Source organism: Lonchura striata, chromosome 23 (genome assembly GCF_050655825.1).
Source record: "Lonchura striata isolate lonStrDom1 chromosome 23, ASM5065582v1, whole genome shotgun sequence".
Classification (NCBI taxonomy): Eukaryota; Metazoa; Chordata; class Aves; order Passeriformes; family Estrildidae; genus Lonchura; species Lonchura striata.
In genome coordinates, this window is record NC_140725.1 from 6295694 (window position 1) to 6312084 (window position 16391).

General features: G+C 42.4%; 1 protein-coding gene across 11 annotated transcripts in view; it reads left to right on the forward strand.

The window, feature by feature from the left end:
- Positions 1-16391, forward strand: part of EYA3 (EYA transcriptional coactivator and phosphatase 3) — a 45477-nt gene that overhangs the window by 10338 nt on the left and 18748 nt on the right. For 4 of the 11 annotated variants that reach the window (XM_021554881.3, XM_085559851.1, XM_085559853.1 and 1 more), the window contains 6 exons: positions 3813-3907; positions 5784-5827; positions 8260-8339; positions 10985-11051; positions 11797-11939; positions 16164-16301. In XM_021554881.3, coding sequence (XP_021410556.3) covers positions 3875-3907; positions 5784-5827; positions 8260-8339; positions 10985-11051; positions 11797-11939; positions 16164-16301 — 505 coding nt within the window. In that variant the 5' untranslated portion in view covers positions 3813-3874. Of the gene's footprint in view, positions 1-3812; positions 3908-5783; positions 5828-8259; positions 8340-10984; positions 11052-11796; positions 11940-16163; positions 16302-16391 lie in introns of those variants that run through there. The other 7 variants (XM_085559856.1, XM_085559854.1, XM_085559857.1 and 4 more) reach the window with 3 other exon arrangements.

A 16391-nucleotide genomic window follows, 5' to 3' on the forward strand; every position in this document is an offset into this window, starting at 1 on the left:
AGCTGCTGGCTCAGTGTGTTCCTCTGAAGCAGCTCAGGCTGAGCAAGTGCAAGATGCTGGGTTTGATTTTTGGGAAGACCAAGCTCTGGGTGGTTCAGACCTCTCATACTGGGCGAGGAGGTGTCCAACAGCACCTGGGGGGTGCCCTGGGGCAGGTACCCACCAGGGGCTGGCTGGAGGGCAGCTGGGGCTTCGCTGGGGTGGACAGGGCTGGTAGGGATATGAGTGGGGCAGGAGCAGCTGCTCCCTGGATCCTGCTGGTGGCTTCAGCCTTGGAGCTGCCAGCAGCTTCACTCAGCCTCTCAGTGCAGGAGGAGAGAGGCTGGGAAAGGTTCCTGCCATGCCATGATCCAGGGACTTGGTGTTCCCAGCCACAAGAAGACGTGTGCCAGCTCTGCGTGAGAGCCTGGTGGCGGGGTGGGTGACACAGGTGAAAAGGCCGTTGTGTGTTTATCACTGTCATGTCTTTGCTTCATCAAAGTGGAGCATCAAGCAGATGATAAAATTATGCTTTCATTTATCATGGCTGTGGCTGAAAAGGGACACATCCTGCTGCTCTGCTTGTGTGTTTTTCCTGACCCTCATCCTGCTGGCTCCCCTGGAACAGGGCTGTGCAGGGCCAGAGCTGATCTTCCTGGCATCAGCTTAACGGAAAGACTCTGCTTGTGTCTCTCTGGTTTTTCTTTTCTTTCTTTTCCCTTGGCACATCCTACATCCAGACTGCTGTGGAAGGCCTGTGGTGGCCAGGAGGGAGGGAGTGTCTGGCAGGCAGGAGTGGGGTGCAGGAGGTTGGGAGAGGCAGGAGCTCTCCCTTTTCCCACACACTGGAAGCTGCTGCTGCCCTTGGCTGGGGGAGGATGCCCTCAGACGTGGAGCTCAGTGCCTCCATTTCACCCAGCTGCTTGGTCTGAGGAACCACAGCACACCTCGAGTGTGAGATGTCCTCTGCCCCTGCTGCTCTTTCTGGAGGTCCAGGGAAGGCATGAAGCCACCCTAGGCCAAGTTCTCACTTGGAATTCTCACTTCCCTGGGAGAAGGCATGAAACCACCAGAGGTCAAGTTTTGCCTGCTGCTAAGGCAGGCACTTTCTGTTTGTTTGCTTTGGTCCAGTCATTTTGGTCCAGTTTGCTTCCAGGTGCTACAAGGTGCCCAGCTTATTTGGAAAGAGTGTTTTCTTCACACATATAAGATATTCCAGTGGGACTCTGAGAATCTTTTTGTCTTTGTAATTATTTAAATCCTGAAAACCAAAATTGTTGGAATCTGAGGTATTGATGATCCCGAGATTGTAGAAAGTCTCTGTCTTTCTGTCCTGCTGCCAAAGAAGAAGCCATAATTGGTCTGTGCTGGTTTCCAGGTTGTTTATTCTGTTTATCTCTCACATGTTCTGCTGCCCTGCCCAGCTCTGTCCTGCAGGGCAGCGTGTGGGGCTCTGCCCTCAGTGGGATGTTACAAACATTAAATACCACAAACTCCCTGGGCTGGATTTACAAGAACGTGCCAATATCTGTCACCTACGTTGGACAGTGTGTCCCCAGCCTGAACCAACAGAAAAATGCCAACACCACAGTGAGACATGGAGGGCATGAAGAAGGAGAAAAAGGACAAGGCACACCCAATTTCCTCCATCTTGTCCCCTTTGGACCCCTCATCTAGAATCCCAAAAATTTTACTTTTGCACCCGTGCCACACTTAATTATTACTGATATCAAACACTCAGAGCTGGTAATTCACCCTTGTAAGATTGAAAACTCTTTTCCATGGACAGAGATCACAGACAGTGTCTCTGGGGCTCTGTCCAGGGGGGTTCCTGACCCCTGCCAGGGTCCCAGACCTGCCAGGGCAGCCAGAGGGATGCCCTGGACTCCCACACAAAATTAAACCCTACTCACAGCTTTTAAGCAAAGCATGGCATGGGAAGTTACTGCTGTACGGATCAGTGGATTGTAAAATATTTTTCCATACGAAGAGTTCTGTTTGGGATTCTTCTATGAAATTACACAGCAAAACAATGTTAAATAACAAGGGTAGGACAAGGGACAGGACCTCTTGGTATGGATTTAAAATCTTCCTGCTCTTGGCCGCTGTATTTTGTACTCCTTTGTATAATATCTGAGTGGCAGAGTTTCTCTTCAGTCCTAATTTCTCTGTTATTTCTACAAAAAATAAGTAAGATTTATATTTAAAATGAAACTGATTGAAACTGGTGGAGGAACAACTGTAAAGGTGACAGTAGTGCTTTGTATTGTAGACATGTTTGTTGTGAAAAGGGTTGTTTCCAAAGAACCTGAATTATGGAAAAGACTAATTGTGAATTCAATTGACTTAGAGTTCAGGCAATAAGGGTAAGTAGCTTTGATTAGGGGTGGCAGCCTTGCAAAACCCTCAAACCCTCAATGAAATGTTATCCTGGCACATACAATACACCCTGGCACTTAAGACCTGCCCTCAAATGAGGGAGAAGCCTTTTGTGTTGTGGTGGTTCATGTGAAATGATGCCAGGCTGCGCAGCATCCCTGGGGCTGGCACGTGGGGCGGGCTGCGGGCGGGCGGCACGTGCCACCCGGGTAAGTAGGTCTGGCAGGAGCCAGGCAGGGCACAGAGATGTCCTTTTCAGGAGGCCAGAAAGTTCTTTATCTGTAAACTAGTTCAGTCACTTTGTGTGGAGATAATCCCATGGTTTGAAGGTGCCTGCATACTCCAGACAGGGTGGATAAACAGAAAATCCTAGAGGAAGGAGTGGTGTGTAAAATAGCCCTTTCACATTTCCACAGACACTTAGAGCTAGACTTTTGTGGCTGTTGAGGCAGGAATAGGTTGTACCTCAGCACACAGGATTGCTGGATTTAACTTCTTCAACCCCCTAAGTGTTTTTCAGCATTTCTTCTAATTTCTGCAGTCCCCTGAAGTTGTGCTGCGTGGGCATGTGGCAGAGGAGGCAGCTCAGGAAAAGCTGCTCTGAAGAGGTTGGGGTTGGTTTTAATAAATGGCTCCAAAATGAGTTGCAGAAAGAGCAAAAACACAGATCATACTGCTCGTGCACAAATGAGATGCACAAAGAACAAAAACACAGATCATACTGCTCATGCACATCAGGTGGGCAGAGGGGGAAATCAGGATGACACAGGCTTTTCTCTTTTGCCCAGCAAACTGCAAAAGTTAATCAGGTTGTGAAAATATTATGCAAAATTTCTTTTTCGTTATTTTAAGCCACTGGAAGGCAGCAGCTTTTTGATGTAGTATATAATATCTCTTCTAAATCCTTGTAAAATAAACATTCTTTTGTAAGATTTCATCAAACTTCTCTTTTTGAAAGGTGCAGTTGAAATAATGAACTTGCTTTGTGAATTTGGTGGGGAACAGCACTGTGTGTAAATGCATTTAGGTGTACAGTCTTGTTTTGTCCTGGTTTTTTTTGGTTTTTTTTTTTTTTTTGATGGTTATATAAATGGTCTAAATTAAAACAGGTTAGATTGAATCATGCTGTTTACTGACCTAGTAGACCAGACTTGATCATTTAAAGTGTCTTTGAAATCATGGTGCACGTGTCTGATTAATGTGTTAGCTTCTGCGGTCAGTGTGGTCCGAGTAAATGATGTAGAAATGTACCATGTGCATGAAAAATCTGTATCTTCAAAGCTTAAAGCTAAATCCCTTGTTTATGAAATCTTCCATATATGAATTTTGTATTTTATTTGGGAGATGGCCACATGAGTTTTATGGGAGGAGTATGTAACAATTAATATTCTCTGATAGCCTACATGATAAGCCCCCAAAAAGTACATAAAGCCATGAACACCTTATTTTAACAGGGCTTGAAGACTGCTGAGGAACACACGATTTGAATCATTTAAGCATTAAAATAGTAATACCCATGGAAGAGCCACAAGACTTACCCGAGCAACCAGTAAGTACATGTAAAAAAGGCTGAAAATGAAAATATAAAACCAATTAGTGATCTCACAATTTTGGTATACAGTTATTTTAACTAATACTGGAAAAGAAGGCTTGTACTTAGTGTATTTATCAAGAGGACAAAAAGCTTTTTGTTGTTTGTAAAATGTGTTGTACATTTAATATACTATAATTGTACAGGCAGTGGTAATAAAGGAATAGTTATATGTACTTGAACTTTATGATGTTTCTATGCAAAATGATTATTTATTATGCTCAGAAAACCAGACTTATGTCAAGCCTGTTGTAGAGAAAATTAAATTCACTGTTTTGGGGACAAATTCAGCATGCTGGATATTGCTTAAGATCTTGAAAAGATCCTGTGATTAATGGTTTCCACAAGTGGAAGGCATTTTTAAATGACTGATTTGGGGTAGGGAAGCATGTCTGAAGGTTAAAGTTGCTACATGTATGCAAAGTATTTGCAATAGTGTTTGCATTATCAATAACTGATATTGACACAGTGTGGAAGTTTTGGGTAGAGCATTAGCAATACAGTATGAGATTAATTAAATTGTGTATCTAAAACATAATAGCACAGGAACTAAGCAGAAATGTTTGTATTAACGTTCTGTTCCCAAAATAAACCTGGCACAAATTCCAACAAGAAATTGCCAAGTTACAATGGGAGTGATCCTTGTAATCTTGGAGACCTTGTCAAATGCACGCAGAAACAGAATAATGTGCTTGAGGGCACTTTGGGTGTGTTGTAATTGAAAAGATTTTGATCCCTTTTTAATGTGAGAATTTAATATTCTTCAGTTAAACTAGTTAGAAAATACATTGTAATGTCATTTATGCAATTTTATGACTTATGAACAAAGTCAAATTAAATGGAAACGTAACATTTCCATTTAATGTAAAATTATTCAGAACCTGGCTTGCCACAAGCTGCAGATGATGGGCCTGAGTAATATCCACAAAATGTGAAACTAAGCAGCAAAACCATATAGTTTGTACTACAGGTATTTGAGGAGTTTAAAAATTGCGTGTACTAAAAAAGGAAATATCTCTAAATACATCCTAATATAATGAAAACTGTCTTTATTCTTTAGGGCATGAGAGATAGGGTACAGCTAATTTTCAGTGGTGTGTCCTTTAAGCAGATTCTGCTGTAATATTCAGCTCAAGATTTTCTTGGTAATTTCTTTTAAGTACATGATACCAGTCAGTCATTCTGCAACAGAATATGAGACTAGATGGATCATAATGAATGAGTGACGTAGTAATGGCATGTTCTTGCAGGAGAAACTCACCTTGGCATCCTTCTGAGAGGTTCACAGTAATGTTTGTAGCCTGCAGAAACCAAATTTGTGTTCAAGCCAGTGCTGTCTGTGGTGTAATACCCTGTACAGGAACAGGTTCCAGCTGGCACCTACAAAATGAGGGAAAGTGCTGTATTGGTTTTAGTCAGGAGTCAAAACTCCTGATTTATTACAGAAAAAGCATTCATGTTCCTATCTTTATGCAATATTAAAATAGAGGGGAAAAAGAATAAAGTTTGTGGCTGTAGTGCTGAATCTGTGCAGAATAAGATTTTCTTAAAATTTACGACTGTTTGATTTAATTTCCACAAAATTGTCCTTACCAGCCATTTTTGTGGCTGTATATCTCAGCAGCTGTTTCTAATGTAACTAACATGACAATTCTGCTATACAAAATCCAGTGTTAGCCCTTCTTTTCTAATGAGGAAAAGCCTTGTTTTGAGATGAGGAGCCCGTGGTTACTCTGGTGAGTTCTGGACTGCAGGATAAAGCTGTGTATTTTGCCACCACTGTGAACCCTCCAGCTTGTGTTACTTGTAGCTCTGAACATTTTTGTCTTTGCAGGTGAAAAAAGCCAAGATGCAGGAATCCAGAGAACAGAGCCTGAGGTACAGGATTTTAAATTTTATTTTAGTGTGGAACAGTTCTTTATGGTCTTTTACAGTTATAAAGCTTTCATTTTAGAAATTCACCTCTTGATTTATTTTTTACAGAGCTATGGAAAATATAGTTGTATTTGGATTTGGTGTAATTTTGATTAAGTTCCCAATAAAAAATAATTAACTAGCCCTATGGTATAAAGCTTTTTTAAAAGTGGACACAAAGAGTCTTAATGGCATCAGCACACCCCTCTTTCACAGAATGAGACTGAAATAGCATGCATGTAATTTGGTGAGACTCAGGATATTTTAATAATATCTGTACTACTATTCTTAGTGAGACTCTATGGATAACTGCTTTGAGAAGTGAAACTCTTGAATTGTAGCCTCTCCTATTTAAAGCTATTGTGTGATACTATTTTTAGCCTCAGTAGATGTTTTTTGATGGGTATTGTATTTAGGAATTAACTCTTATTATTACTACTTAAAATGAGAATAGCTATATTAGGATTTATTCTGCTTCTCTGACTAGCAGCAAATACTATGAGTGTGGCAGGCACATTCTTCTCTCTCTCAGGATTTTTTTCATAGAGGAGCACAGAATAAAGAAAGAGAAAACAATTTCTATTTCTGCTCCTTGTTTTCCCATGTGGAATGTGTTTGGAGAATTGTTTACCTGGGGTGAGTGCTTGGTTGGATTCTGGTGAGGATTGTTTGAGTCTGATGGCCAATCCAACCCACCTGGGGCTGGACTCTTGAGAACAGGGTCAGGAGTTGTGAGGGAGTTAGATTTGGTAGTTAGAAAAAGTATGTATGTAGTTTTAGTATCTTCTTTAAATAGTATATTAATATATTATAGTATAGTTAAAATAAAAAAGCATTCAGCCTTCTGAACTGGAGTCAGACATCATAATTTCTTCCCACTGGGTTCACCTGCATTTACAATACCATGAGGAAAGACTCATTTTTGGAGTCTCTGCCACTTCAGTAAGAGCAAGGAGGAAATACCATTTCTGTAGGAGTGGATGTGGTATATTCTCAAAATTAGAATTTTGATCTAATCAAGCTCCCTTTCTGGCCCATCTGAGGTCAGAGAAATCAGATCCAAGGGAGGGTTTTTTCCCTCTCTTAGGTAGAGAGGGCAGCATGGGCAGGTCTGAACGTGCTGGGGGGCTCTCCCTTCTCCCTCTGTGTCACCCTGCTTCTGCACAACCACACCTTCCCTATGGGCACAGGGAGCTCAAGATTTAAGTGTACACATCCTTATATTTTAAAAGTTTAAACATCCAGTATTTAAAAACAGAAGAGAGATGAAGGATAAAGTTGCATTTATAACTTGATTAAATATTCTGTTTAAATATTTTAGCTCTGTTTCGATAAAGCTATACATGATTTTAAGTTTGACCAATGGATTAGTTGAAAATAATTTATTGGACTTATTTCTCCCTGTCCCCTGCACTGCAGGAGGTGGAGGAGGGAGAAAAAATCAGTGTAGTTGAGCCCAGAAAGCAGGGATGGGTGGGGGAAGGTGTTCAAGATTTGGGTTTATTTCTCATACAGCCTCCTGCTCCCTGTGTAGTCCAGCTCAGGCACCTTTAGGCTCTTCCTGAGAGTTTAATTTGCTCATCTAATACAAAACTGTGCCGTTGTTTTTTGTTGGGATGCTGAATGGAGTCGGGTCATGGAGGAAGGCAGAGACACCATGCTTGGTGCACATCTGAGCTACAAGGGGGGAAGTCCCTCTCAGCAGCAATAAACAGTTCCTTTGGCTCCTTCACCTTGATAAACTGCAGTTTCAGAATGTCAGAACAGCACACAAATGGCTCAAAACCTCATGAAAAGCTGTTTTGCAGAACTAGCAATAATAAAATGAAAGCCTGGAAGGCAATAATCGAGGAAAAAACAGTTTCTTTCAGAAATTACATGTACTTCCTACTCTATACAAGAGCAAAGTAACATTGACATGGAACTGAAACAATGTGGGACAAATCCAAAATAATCCAGTAACCTGCAAATATTTATGTACAGAAGTGACCCCCAGTTCAAGGATGTTTCAACCCTGGTTTTCAGGGACAAATCCAGCAGTGAGGCAATGCCCATGGGCAGGAGAGCCTGTGACAGCAGGGTCACACACCACTGCTGGCAGCAGCTCCTTGGCTGCTGCAGCTTGAGGGGATGGAATGGAGATGCCAAGAGGTGTTTCTCACAGAAGCCACCCCTGCAGTCCCCTTCTACCAAACCCTGACCACTCAAACCCCAGATAGTGTGATGTCTAATTCCAGTTGCAGATCTCTCTCAGAATCTCTTCATGAAATAGCAAAGAGCTAGGGCTAGGTTTTGTGAAGAGTTAGTTTGCCTTGGTCAGAAAGGGGGTTATGATGCCCAAGGATGTTAATTTAAGAGTTCATAATGCTAATCCTGAACCTCTGTTGTCCTGGCAGTCATGTGAGCAGCACAGAAGTCAGTGATCAGAAAAGTGAATCTACAAACCTTGGTTCAAACCTTCCCATATCCAGTGAGAGTGAGTATCTCTGGAGTTTCCCATTGTCTTTCCTCTTGTCTTTTCCTGGTACCATGCTTCATCAACCACAAGATTTGTCTCCTCCTTGTAATCCTGCTCTCACTATCAGTTGTATCAGTTTGCTGTAGTGTTTACAAACTGTTAATGCCTGATGGTAAGGAAATATCTGTTTCTAATAACCATTTCTGTGTCGCTGCCTCTCAGCTGGCTGTTGGGTGCTTCTGAGTACTGCTGTGTCTTATCTGCTTAAGACATGATTCTTCTTGAGGGTTGAGTCAATATCAATTGTGATGCCTATAGTAAACATGTTTTATAAATCATTATCTCTATGCAGCTGGTTGGGTCCTCTGTAGCAATATGGCATACACTTCATCTTAGACTCTGAGTTGTATTGAATTTCTGCAAAAGCTCTTAGGAAATAAACAGGGAGGAAACAGGCAGGGAATACAAAGATTGCATACTTAGTGAAAAGTGGAGTGTATCCTTTCTCTTGGAAAAAGAGGGCTGGAAGTTACTAGGAAAGTCAGATTCCTGTGTGGAATACCTTTTACTGCCAATACATATTTCGAAGTGTAAGTCAGTTCATCTTAGCTAAGAGTGTGTAAGGTGTAACTTTCCATTGTAATTGATTTAATCATTGCTGTTTTAATCCACGTACTGTGGTGTTGCAGAAGTTGTGAGAAATTTCATCCTGCAAAACCTGCTGCCTAACTGGATAAACTTATTTACAAATCCTAGAAACCGCATGCAGCGTTGTTGTGGGATTTATTTTCTTTTTTTACACCATTGCCTAATTCTTTGTATGCAATTTCATAAATATGAATTCTAGAAATATCATTACTACATAACTATTCAGATGAATATTGAAATTCTTAAAAAATCCTGCTACAAATCCTAAACATGTGGGAACTGACAAGTGTTAGAGGAAGGACTTTAGGTCCAAAAGTTCCCAGTTTGTGTTTCCTGTTGTATCCTTGTGCATACTATGAGTAAAGGCAAACATTGAGGAGCAGAGGATGGTGATTCATGGATCATTTGGGAGGTTCAGCACATGTGGTTGATGGTATATACTTCTCAGCTTGTGTTCAGATTACACAAAGAGAACGTTATTGAGGTATAAGAATGAACATTAGGGTTAGAGTTGCCTGTGACACTGTCTTGCTTTCCACAGTGTAACTCAGGGGAGTTTACTACGTGGTCATACAAGAGCAATAATACAGGTCCAATATGGAAAACCCAACTTTTTTGAGCACATTATTGGCATTTGGATCAAATCCCAGAGTATGCTGTTATCCATGACCCTGTACCATTTTGAGGGCTGTTAATTGAGTCACTCCAGAGGGAGAGGGAGAATATGGTCTCTTGTAGTGGTAGTTTTCAGGGAGCAGGGTCCCATGGCCTGCACAAGGGATACACTGTTAGCCTGGATTACCTCCTGGGCAAGCCCTGGGTGCTTTCCTTCCAGAGGGGAGTAGCTGGATGCACAGCAGTGCAGCTGTGTTTGCTGTGGGTTTGGGTCACAGATCCGAGCTGATAAAGCCACGTGCTGTGCAGAGCCAGTTGCAGCAGCTCCCAGCAGCGTGCTGCCCTGTGCTGCTGGCGTGTGCCACACAGGCTGCACGGGCCAAATTCTGTGCTGGGCTCCTGCCCATTGCTGCTTTCCTAGTCTGATGGACAGCTGAGTATTTCATCAGCTGATGTGAATCCAAGGAGCCAGTGCAGCAGGGCCAGTCCCAGCTCCCAGCAGCGTGCTGGTGGCGTGTGCCAAATTCTCTGCTGGGCTCCTGCTCCCATTGCTGCTTTCCTAGTCTGATGGACAGCTGAGTATTTCATCAGCTGAATTGAATCCAGGGGGTGTTTAATGGCCTTGGATTAAGCCACAGGAGCCCAAACCCCCATCTCCAGCCCAGCTTGGAGTGCTGTAACAGCTCTGTCACACCAGGTGTTCCAGAGCCAGGCTGTGCTGACTGAGAACATTAAAACATTTCCTTCCTGGGCTGCCAGCTGAGCCGCTCTGTCTTACCAGTTCCGGAGTGCAATGGCTGTGGATTTACTGAAGCAGAAAAATGACAACATCTGGTTACATGTAACTACCAGATTACTGTAGAGGGATCTCTGAGCTTTGTGCACTGCAGCTGTGCTTCACTGGATATGTGTGATTACATTCATTGAACTGGAGCTGTTCCTTTCTGCAGGAAGGACTGTTTGCTGCATAGAGTATGTAGGGGCAGAGGAAAGCTTGGCAAAACAGGGGTTTGGCCTCTGCTCCAGGACACAGAAATGTTACACTTGGTGCAGATGAAGCCCCTTTAGCAAATATGCAGGGTTTTGGGGAGGACTGAAATCAAAGGTTTTTTTTATGATAGTTACAAAAAATTATAGTACCAGCTGATAAAGAGAAAGAGCACTGTTTTCACAGAGATTAATAATGTGACTGACTGATCTACCTGCTGAGAGCTGGCAAAACATTTTTCTGCCAGTTTAACAGTGTGTTTTTGAGAATTTGCTTTCAAACAGATATTCAGGTGCTAAAACTCTTTATAAATACTGTATGTTGACTAAAATGTACCATTAGTATTGATATTTGTCTTTATTTGTTCATTTTGAAAGCACCTCTATAATTACACAAACTATTTTTTTTTCAGTTATGACATGCACTGATTATATCCCAAGGTCATCAAATGATTATACCTCACAAATGTATTCTACAAAGTAAGTCAAGAAATTGTTACTGAGTTCTGTAACTCTTACTCCTCTCTGAAGTAATATTTTTGTATCTTTATGCATTTCTCTAGTGCAGTACATCCCACTACTGGCAGCAGATACTCATTGCTGAGGACACTGAACTTAAAGAATTCAGCCTTTAGCTTTAGTGACTGTTGTTCTATGTTCACAAAGATAAATGAAGTCCTTTAAGTAATTAAGTAAGAATAATGCACATAATATTTGTCAAATAAACAAGTTGAACATAAATAAATGTAAGGGGAATGTAAGATTTTCTCATCATTCACTGTGTTCATGGATCTTTGTAGTTCTTCCTGTTGGAGCAGGATATGCTTTAACCCCTGCTGCTTGTTTTTGTGTAGTTTCTGTGTGTGTCCCACTGGTTCTTACAGTAGATAGCAGTAGCTTCAGGGTCTGGTATGGTAAGGCATGATTAGTGAGACTGACTGCTCATGCCTGTTGGAATGGGGAGTGTGTCCCTCCCAGTCCTGGATGAGCGCTGGGGCTCTGGCACTGTGGAGGAGGGAGTTTCCCTGCTGCCACCACAGGAAGCTGGCAGCATCTATAAACTCAAGAGCCTGCCTTGGGAAGCACAAGGAGCTTATTGCATTAAGAGGACACGTCAGTCTGAGTCGTTTCTCCTTTCTGGAGCAATTTTTTAACGTGTTAATAAGGCTAAAAGATGCATAATGTAAACAGTTCTTTCTGACTTTTGTTCTCTCTTTTCACCAAGGCCATATGCACATATCCTTTCTGTACCAGTGTCGGAAACAATGAGCCCTTACCCTGCTCAGCCTCAGTACCAAGCACTACAGCAGTCCCAGCCCTACACCATCTACCCCCAGACCACCCAGACCTACGGACTACCTCCTTTCGGTAAAAAGTGACTTTTCAAAGACTTCTCCCTGCCTGCAATTACTGTTTTATGTCTCATTAAAAAGCCAGTGTTAAGCTTAAGGTGTGTTGGAGAGAAGAGTTTGTAGGAGAGCACGTACATAGCTTAAATTGTAGATGGGCACTGATCTCTTGATGGGGCTTCAACTTAAAAAATAAGATTTTTACAAAGCTGTTACTTTGGATGTCCCCATGAAGTTTGCCATATGGTTCTTGGTTTGGGATCATAATTGTCTCTAATTGTGGTATAGCTGTGTTTATGCAGTTTCCTTCTTAGTAAAGTGACACAACACCCCATCCACAAATCCTTTCTCCTTCCTTTCTCTCCTTCCTTTCTCTCCTTCCTTTCTCTCCTTCCTTTCTCTCCTTCCTTTCTCTCCTTCCTTTCTCTCCTTCCTTTCTCTCCTTCCTTTCTCTCCTTCCTTTCTCTCCTTCCTTTCTCTCCTTCCTTTCTCTCCTTCCTTTCTCTCCTTCCTTTCTCTCCTTCCTTTCTCTCCTTCCTTTCTCTCCTTCCTTTCTCTCCTTCCTTTCTCTCCTTCCTTTCTCTCCTTCCTTTCTCTCCTTTCTCCTTTCCTTGTTGTTGAACATGATTAAGACATTTTTATTTCATCTTTCACTGAATGAGAGCTCATGCTAAAATGTCTCCAAGTTTACTAGGCAAATAATTTGCTTAATTTGCTCTAATAACTGAGCCCTTTTGATAGCTATTCCAGTCTTTGCAAATGCAGCTCCCAAAAAATGGAAGGGAGCAGAGGCTGTTTTATCCCTTAGCTTACAACACTGGTAAGAGGGGGGAACATCCCACCATCATGCAGGGAACCTGGGGGAGCACGCTGGCTGCCTGTGGAAGTGGTGAGAGGACATAGTTTAGTGGTGGACATGGTGGTGCTGGATTAATGGTTGGACTTGATGATCTTAAAGGTCTTTTCCAACTTTTACCATTCTGTGATTCTAAGTATATGTCTCTGGGGCTTGTGGTTGTACTGCACAACCATGTGCACTGAGCCTCTTGCAGATTTATCTGTAATGCTAAAATCTTAGTACCTTGATGTGTGTAAGGATGAATTTTTCTTTAGTTAAAGAATTAGATGTCTTTGAATAAAAACAGCTGAATTTCTGGCTTTTGTTAGCTGCTGACAGAACATGGGCTTTTGTAAAGGTTACAAAACAATTGATTTGTCATTATATATTTGAAAGATGGTGTAGGAAAGATAATAAATCCAGACTTGGCTTTGTTAAACATAAGTTAAATTACTAATACTGTGATTACTAATGGTTGCTGGAACATACTCCTCCTCACTGGGTGCCAGAACTTTGGTTTCAGTGCCTTGTTGCACTGTTTTTTGCTGTATCTGATGGTTTGCTTCATTTATTTGGTGCTTATTGATAGTGTGTTGTGCATGGTGCACTGAGGCTGCTTTGTGTGCTGTTGTGTGTTTTAGTGTGTCACATGTTGGTGTTTTTAAAGGCAAACATTTGTAAATATGTGAAGTGTTCCAGAGAAGTTGTTTAAAACAGTGGTTTAGATTTCTACAATTTTGGAAGGAGGGAGGGAAGGTGTGGGGGTTTTGTTAGTGTGTTTGTGTGTGATGTTGGTTGCAGTAGTGGTGGCTATATTTGGGGGGAGTGTTTGTTTTTTTAAAGCCAAAGGTTCTGGATTGCAGGGGTGCTCAGCTGCTTCAATATCACAGTCTAAATGTAACACTAGAAATTCTTCTGAAGACCTGGAAGGAGATCTGCATTTTCTGTTGACTTCAAAGGAGCTTTTGTCTGTAAATTATCCAAAATGTCATCAGTTACTGAAATGTTTGATGTTGATTTTCAGGTCTGTTGTTAAACACCTGATTTTTTTAGTGTGAAATCAAGTGTTAGGAAGATGTTAAAAGTCATTATTTCCAGTAATGGAAATCATAGTGGAGTGGTACCTGCTGAGTCATGCTGAGAAGATGGACCTGGCATGGTTTGATGGAGAGGTAGAAGGTGGAGGATTGAAGGGAATCCTCTGCAGAGGGAATTCTGGAAATGGCTTCTGCTCATAAAATCTCCAATGAGCAGATGAGGGCCAACAACTTGGTTTTGCCAGCAGCAGAGGGCTTGTTACAGAGGTTGGAGTGTCTTTCAACTGTGTATTTGTTTCTATGCCAGAAAGAAGGCACCATGGGTTATCTAACTGGAACAAGCCAGCATGAAATTCAAGCAAACTGACAAACACAAGCATAGTCTGGAGGCAGCTAAAGTCGGGATGCTCCTTTGAGAGAAGGGATGATCTCTGCTCTTCCTGATTTGTTGCCCCTTTTGGTGTTCAGTGCATTGTTCTGCATGGGAGGCCCTTGTGGTCTGAAGAGATTTTATTAAAGAAGCATTAAAATAAGAGTAGTGACATCCAGGCTGCATATGTGTAGCTGTAAGCTGGTTTTAGAAGCGCCATGGATGTGATGGCTTACATTAACTCAAAAAAAAACTACAGGTGATGGGATATCCTGTGTGGGGCCTTTCCATGTATGTGTGCTGTGACATTCTGTGACATAAGTGCTGCTGTTGGACATGGAAGAGTCTTGTTCCCCCTCTCACAGCTTCTCCTCCATCATCCTTGAGGCTGTGCTAGCTCATAATGCTGCTGCAGAATGAGAGGGGAAGGACATATGCCACCAGTCCAGGAGTGTGCCTGGCTGTGTAGGAAGTATAAAGGACATGCCTGTGACAGCAAGACAGTGTTGGAAGGCAGGGGCTGAAAGATGCCTTAGCACATACATGAATCAGCTCCTGCACTGGCACCAGCCAGCACTGCCAACACCTCTGTGTGTGTCTGACCTGCTGCCACACTCCCTGTGTGCTCATGGTCCCATGGCATCCAGGGTGGGTTTGTGTTTCACTGTCTGGTTCTTTGGCACTTCTGCATGTCATGTGAGCATCTCATTGTGTTGCTGACTGCTCCTTGTCCCTCTGTCTTGTGCCCTGAGGAGCTTCTGGTTACTGTCCCCTGTGAAAGCTGCTCACCCGTTTGGAGATGGTGGCACTCCCTTTCCAGGCTAAACAAACACAGCTGCTCCCACTCTCCTTGGAGGATCTTTTTCCCATATGTTTTGTTCTGGAGTTTCTGCAGTGTATCTATAGTCTTTCTTAAATCAGCCTTTCCTTTTTGTTTGCTAATTATTGAGGTTCTGGAGATTTGAAACCTTAACAAAGAGACAACTTGAGAGTTAAAGAGTCAAACCCTGGGGTAACTGTGCAGAGGGGAGTGATTTAAGTTGACTTATAGGTGTCAGTTTGAGATCAGATATGTAAATAAATCAGAGGGCCATTGCAAAATTTAATTCTGACAAAGCAGCAGCATGGAGCGACCTCCTGAAGCTGCTGGTCATATCCAGTTTGATGGAGTCTCCCATGTCTTTTAGGTAAGAAACCTAGAGCTCATAGCCCATGGCTCAATCCTGCTGGAGTGGGTGAAGGGCTGCAGGTGGCTTCCATAGCCTTGGTACTGTTTTTGGGGTGTTTAAAAAGAAGGTGGTCTTTCTGATGGCCCTGATCTCTGTCAAGCTCCGAACGTCCTTTGTCCCTTTGCTTTGCACACTCCTGCTTGTTTGTAAGTAGATCCTCTCAAAATATTTCTGCTTCCTAACCAGGGCCAGGGAGAACTGTCTTTGACTTTGGCTGTAGAATTGGAGGCACTCACATGACAGCCTGAAGAGCCCTGAAGAGCAAGGCCTGAGCTGAGCAGCTGCCTCAGTTGGACACTGTTGGCATCCATCAATGCAGAGACCATAACAGCACCCAAGCTGAGCCACATGCTGACTGTGCCCTGTACACATAATTATAATCACTCTGCTCTCTATGCTGTGCCCAGGGTTCTTACAAAAGCATTCCAAAACAACAGGAAGTCTGGAAAAAACATTCCGATTTTAAAATTTTTTTTTAGCTCTATATTTGTTGTTGTCAGTCTAGGAAAATTACTGACTTGTGGCTTGGTATAAAATATTCATCCCACCAAGTCTTCTTGGTGCTTTTAATTTTCTCTTTTTCAGCCATTTTGTCACCAGCTCTAATCCCTGCACAGCCTGACAGTCAGCACTTACTATTGCCGAAATTAAACATTTTCCATGTGTCATTTGTTACTTGCTTTTATGATGAGCAAAAATCTTAATCTGAGGAGCATGCTGTTTGGTCTCAGCATATTTGTTTGTAACTGGTCCAATTTATCTGATTCAGGTGCACTGTGGCCAGGTATGAAACCTGAAAGTGGTTTAATTCAGACTCCATCTACAAGTCAGCACAGTGTTCTTACCTGCACTACAGGGTTAACCACAAGCCAGCCCAGCCCAGCACATTATTCTTATTCCATTGAAGGTAACTTGGCATGGTTTTTATCTGCATCTCTCTCCACCTAACTGAATCCAGATACCAAACTAGAGAGGTTTGCACGCTTGTCCTTGGTTT